This window comes from Accipiter gentilis, chromosome 19, assembly GCF_929443795.1.
Source record: "Accipiter gentilis chromosome 19, bAccGen1.1, whole genome shotgun sequence".
Lineage (NCBI taxonomy): Eukaryota > Metazoa > Chordata > Aves > Accipitriformes > Accipitridae > Astur > Astur gentilis.
In genome coordinates this window covers 27,317,017-27,322,483 of record NC_064898.1, presented here as the reverse complement: position 1 = coordinate 27,322,483, position 5,467 = coordinate 27,317,017, and the positions used below count along the sequence as shown (strand labels likewise).

At 43.8% G+C, this 5,467-nt stretch overlaps 1 protein-coding gene across 1 annotated transcript; it reads right to left on the bottom strand.

Annotated features, from left to right (window-relative positions):
* Positions 1 to 218: 218 nt before the first annotated feature.
* Positions 219 to 1,190, bottom strand: LOC126048154 (olfactory receptor 2AT4). The gene has a single exon (XM_049822746.1). It carries the CDS (start codon positions 1,188 to 1,190, stop codon positions 219 to 221), a length of 972 nt encoding a protein of 323 aa, XP_049678703.1.
* Positions 1,191 to 5,467: the final 4,277 nt, after the last annotated feature.

Here is a 5,467-nt window from a genome sequence, read left to right as displayed (position 1 = left end):
GCATCTATGATTTAGTCACTGAAGGGTAGAACCCAAATTAGAAAATTATAAATATTACAGCAGCTCTACTAAAAACTTCACAGAATAGGCTGAAATACATTAACAGAGGGTATACCATAGTTCAGGGGAACAAAACAGAGCTCCAAGGGCAATGATGTCTTAATCAACCAGACGACTGAAATAATAAATAGCATGAGGCTTCCGCACTGCTGTAAAATTTACCCAAATAAATTGAATTTTTTAGAAAGGGGAAAGATTTTCAGAAAAATAGACTTTTTAACTGCATATTTTACTTCCTTGTTCCGTAAAGTGTAAATGATGGGGTTTAACAAGGGAGTCAAAATAGAGAAGACAACGTTGCTCATGACATGGACATCAACGGGGATGTCTGCTCTGTAGGACACGTACGCCACAACAATGGAGGAGTAGTAAGTGCCCACCACAAGCAGATGGGAAGTACATGTTGAAAAAGCTTTCATGCGTCCTTCTTTGGAGTTGATTTTTAGTACAGAGAGGATGATGTGGATGTATGAGAGGGTGACGAGCAACAGAGGGACAACCGACACTGTCATAGCGATGGAGAACCCCAAGAAAGTCTGGAAATCGGCACTGAAGTCCGAACACGCAGCTTGTACCACTGCCAAGTGGTCACAAAAGTAGTGGTGAACCGTGGTTGTGTGTCCGTAAGCTAGCCGAGAGGTCTGCATGACGACGGGTACAGGTATTAGGAGTGCAGTGATCCAGGCAGTTGCTGCCAGCTGGATGTTCACTCTTCTTGTCATCTTGGCCGGGTACTGGAGGGGGTTGCAGATGGCTTCGTAGCGGTCGTAAGCCATGACCACCAGGAGAAGTGCCTCAGTTACCGTCAGCCCGTGAAAACTGTACATCTGCAGAAAACAGCCCCAAAACGAGATGGTTTTAGCATTGGCCAGGAACATCGCCAGCATTTTGGGGATGGTGGTGGTTGTGAACAGCATGTCTAACACAGAGAGGTTAATCAGGAAAAAGTACATGGGTTTGTGAAGCGTATGGTCGACCACAACCACGGTGATGATAATGGCATTACCAACCATGATCAGCAGGTAGAAGAGCAAGAACACAATGAAGAGGGGGGTCTGGAAATCCTGGAGAGCTGGAAACCCCACCAATAAAAAGACTTTAGTGGAAGCATTGCTGCTGCAGCTTTCCATGGTGGAGCTGGTCAAAACACCTGCAAGGATGAAGAGGGAGTAAGGAAACAGGCTGATGTATAGGAAGACATTTCTCTAAGGAGCTTTGCAGAGGTTCTGCAAGGAAAACACACGTTGCATGAAATCTCACAGAGCTGAGCACATTGCAAGACACAGCTTGGCCCCTCTTGTCTCTAACCTGCAACTGAGATGATTTGAATTCTCTGTTGATGTGGATTATGTCTATAGATGGCACGCTCTTCAGCTTTGGGCGCGAAGGGCAAGGATTTGTCTCACCTAGCTTTGGGCGCTCTCCATGCAGAGCCCCGCCATCTGCACTGGTCCTCCTGGGTCCCTTTTCTGGTCCATGGGGAAAAGGGGCATTTTGGGGGAGGCAGCTCCTCTGCCCCATTCTGCACCGAGGAGATGAGCAGTGTTATGGAAGTGCCCATTGCTCTTCTCTAAGGGAATTCATGGAATTAGCTCAGAAGCAGTCAATCATCCATCTCTCTTTTGCTAGGTTATTACAATCTTTGCTACCCAAAGTCATTCTCATCACCGTTTTTCATGCTCATGTTACTTCTGGTTGGCTGCTTGCAGCTCACTGCATTTCCCACGATCATTGCAGCATGCAATTGATTTCTGCTGCTATTGCTGTAATTCAGATGAAATTGTAGAATTTCTGTTGACTTCCAGGTCATTTTCCGGTACATAAAAGCAAAGGAATTTTCATGGTAATTTTTTTGGCTGATGTAGGTCATCATCATGCCTTTTACCATAGTAAGAAATGTTTTAGAAATTCATGAAGTTCAAAGACACTGTAATAAAAAACTAGGAATAAGTATCTGTCAATGACTTCAGCTCAGATGGAGGGGGACACGATGTGTGAAAGCTTACAGCCCTTACATATCTTTATTTTATATAATGTACTCTACAACTGCATTATTCATATAGGCTTGTGATACTTTTTGGATTTCCCCAGGAAGGATAAGAAAGAGTGTGCCATACTTTTCCATTTATATTACATTATGAGCTTTTAAGATTCCTGAGTTACAAAGATTTTCCTTCCTCTCAATAGAAATACTTCCTTTGTTGCTCATAAAGGTTTAATGCATATTGGAAAGGACTATTCTGCCCAAACTCTATGGAATAAAAAAATAAAGCAGTGTTTTGGAAACTTCCAGCATCTTCTATTCAAGCCATGAAACAGCCGCTGCACTTTCATAGGCACAAATTCCTTTGGATTGTATCTATTTTCTTTAACATTGGGTAAATCAAAACTAAGATAATGTTCAGAAGAAAAACGTCCCTTGTTTTCATTAGGTTTATGCTAAAAAAAGAAGGAGAAATGAAGCTTAATTAAGTTTTTATGCCTTTTCTTGGTTTCCTTGTCCCAGTTTAAGAGAGGGGAAATAAAGCTCTCTTGGAAATGTTTTGTGCTTGGCCACAAGTAGTTGAGAGTAATGGTTGGTCTCATGCAATTTCCTAATATTATTAAATCTCTGGTAATTTTCAGATAGTTTTACCTTTCACCCAGAAAGTCATCTCCATAACCATATAGGAGAGATCCATTTAATATTACAAATAAATAGATTTTCTGCCACACTGAGATTGAAATACAATTGATATTTCATTTACTCTCTACCTCTCATCCAATCTACCCTTCTCCATTTCTCTTCCTTGTTATTATTTTTTTCCAAACTGGTAAGCTTCAAATATGTAATTAGTGTAAACAATGCCATGCTATTAAAAAGCCAAGATAATTTATCGTATTGAATTAAAATTGCCAGCATGTAATATCCTTAAAATTAGCATTGATTTGAAGTTGTTTTCAGACATAGTAGATCAAATTCTCGATCTTTGGAGCCTGTTGACATGTATTACAATCATATTTTTCCATCCTGGACCCCATGAGAAAAAAGTAAATAAAAATGAAACACTTAATTAGTATGAAAAATATTACTGCATTAACAGGATAGTATCAACAATAACTCACATGCACTTTGAAGTTATAACAAGGTCTTCCCCTTCCTTAACGTTATCCTTAGTGGGAAGTGCAAAACTCCTGCAATAAATCAATGGGCAAAGCCACTACTGATATTGAACGTACTTGAACGTGCTGCCCTGCTCCCCACCCATAGGTGCTCCCCAGAGATGCTCTCCGTGATGTTTTCTTACCTTGAGCTGGGAGACCCACACGTTATTTTCCCAACAGAGCATCTCAACAGTTTTGAATCCCCCTGTTGCACAGCAGATGGAGATCATACAACAGATTTGCATAGTCAAGAGGAGCGAAGGGAGAGTTTTCACTGCCCAAAATTTGCTGTGTGATGGAAGTGAGCTGTTGTGTTGAGGCTGGTGGAGAAACACTGGAGGAAGACCAGTCTTTTCTTTCCAGATCTGGAGGAGCTTACTATAATTCAGTATTGGCGCTTCCTTTGGCAATTCCTTCCCAATGCCCGGGTCACACTCGGGGGGTGTGAAGGTCTCCACCACCCCCTCTACACCACCCGAGATGCAGTGCACGGCCAAGGCAGAGGAGCAGCTCTCCGGTAGGGCCAGCAGCAGCTCTCCCAAATGTGGGCAGAGCCCAAATGCGGGCAGAGCCCAAATGCAAACACAACCGCAGAGGATCCCGACTTGTATCTGCTCTAGCTCCACCTCTTTTCTCCAGGATTTCCAGGTCAAGCCGGCTACACGGCTTAGCTGGTGCAGGAGGAGCAGGCAATTGCAAAGACAACGTGCATGGGACTGGGCTGGGCAATATCTCTGGCTGCTCAGGAGTTTCCTTGGGTGCCATCCCTGCAGGTTGGCCTCTGGTTCTTAATTTCACCTCAGACAGGAGCCCAGGACTGCTCCATACACCGTGCTTAGGTATGTCGGCCAAGATCCAGCCCCTTTACATGGGCAACCAGGTGACTACTTCAGCCGTCCCTGGGCCACTTTTGTGAGCAGCCTATCTCCTTGCCCTCTCCATCCCTGAGACCACTGCCTCTAAACCTCACAGCTTCTTCTTTTGGAGACTTTGTCAAGTGTGGCTGAGGCCAAGGGGAAAAGTGACAGCCCTTGAGAGCTGTGTGGACTGGGAAATCCAGGCATGCAACATGAGAAGCCATTGACAGCTGGCTCCATAGTCAGTGGAGGGAGACATTCCCTTTGAGGGGCAATTCATAGCTACTAAACTAAACTCCTTCTCCAAATGTCCTCCCAGGCAAATGTCCTCTTGCTCCAGATGCCTACATAAATATCTTCACTGTCCCCTAACCATCTTAAGTGAAAACTGTTGGATGGCAATTAGAAGGGGTTAAATCCTGTCCTGTGTAAATAGGTTCTGATGCACTCAGGCTTCTGTGGTGCAGGATGCATCCTTGGACACCGTATGGAAAAATAAAGATTTGATTACAGTATTAGCAATTCATGAATAATGCACCCACTTGCATCTCAGAAGCATCTAGATACATAACAAAAACTTGAATCAGTCTCACTTCCATAGCTCCAACCCAATTATTTCTCCAAACTGCAGTCACGTCTTCGATAAATGAAAGAGCCGGAGAGCTCTGCTAAGTGGTGGGATCTGGTGGTGTTCCTGGAGTGTGTCCTCAAAGTCATTTTGCCCAGGATGATCCCTGGGAGGAGAAGTCAAGCCAGAATATAGGTGGGGTTTATGTACCAGTTCGTTAGATCCAATGTCCTGGGGCTGAATCCTCAGACTGGGAGAGATGGGGTCAGCAGAGCATTGCTGAGGGCTTGGCAAGAGGTTGAGATCTTTTGGGGAACCTGAGGACAAAGATGGATCCCAGTTTGGTTTGATGTGTGAAGTGTGCAATGGGATTCATGCCAGATTGGGTCAGATTTTAAACAGAATCTTTGAAATAAACTTTTTACTGTAGTGCATGGTTTGCATGCATCTTGGAATGCTCAGTATATTTTAATATCTCATCCCGTGCCATTCTCTAGTCATGTCCTGACCAAAAGCTATCACAGCCAGAAGCAGTAATATGGTGGAGCTGTGCAAGTCCCTCCTGAATGGACTTAGTGTCCTTGATTGATAGCCTCCAAGTGCTCACAACACTTCTTGAGGTTTTGGTGTGAGATTCACACCTTCTTTGTCATGTTTCTGCTGTGGTTGTTATCCTCCAGTCCACATCTTGCTCCAGGGACTAACAGGGGGATACCAGCTATGTTTCCAAGCAGACAAACCTACATAACTATGATTTCCTGAGCTTAGACTATGGATGAGAAATATCTCCCCTACCTTTAGTCACCTGAACATTTAGTTCTAATATTCTTCTTGGAGA

Excerpts from the sequence above, each read along its gene's own strand:
- LOC126048154 (XM_049822746.1), bottom strand. The coding sequence starts at position 1,190 with ATGGAAAGCTGCAGCAGCAATGCTTCCACTAAAGTCTTTTTATTGGTG.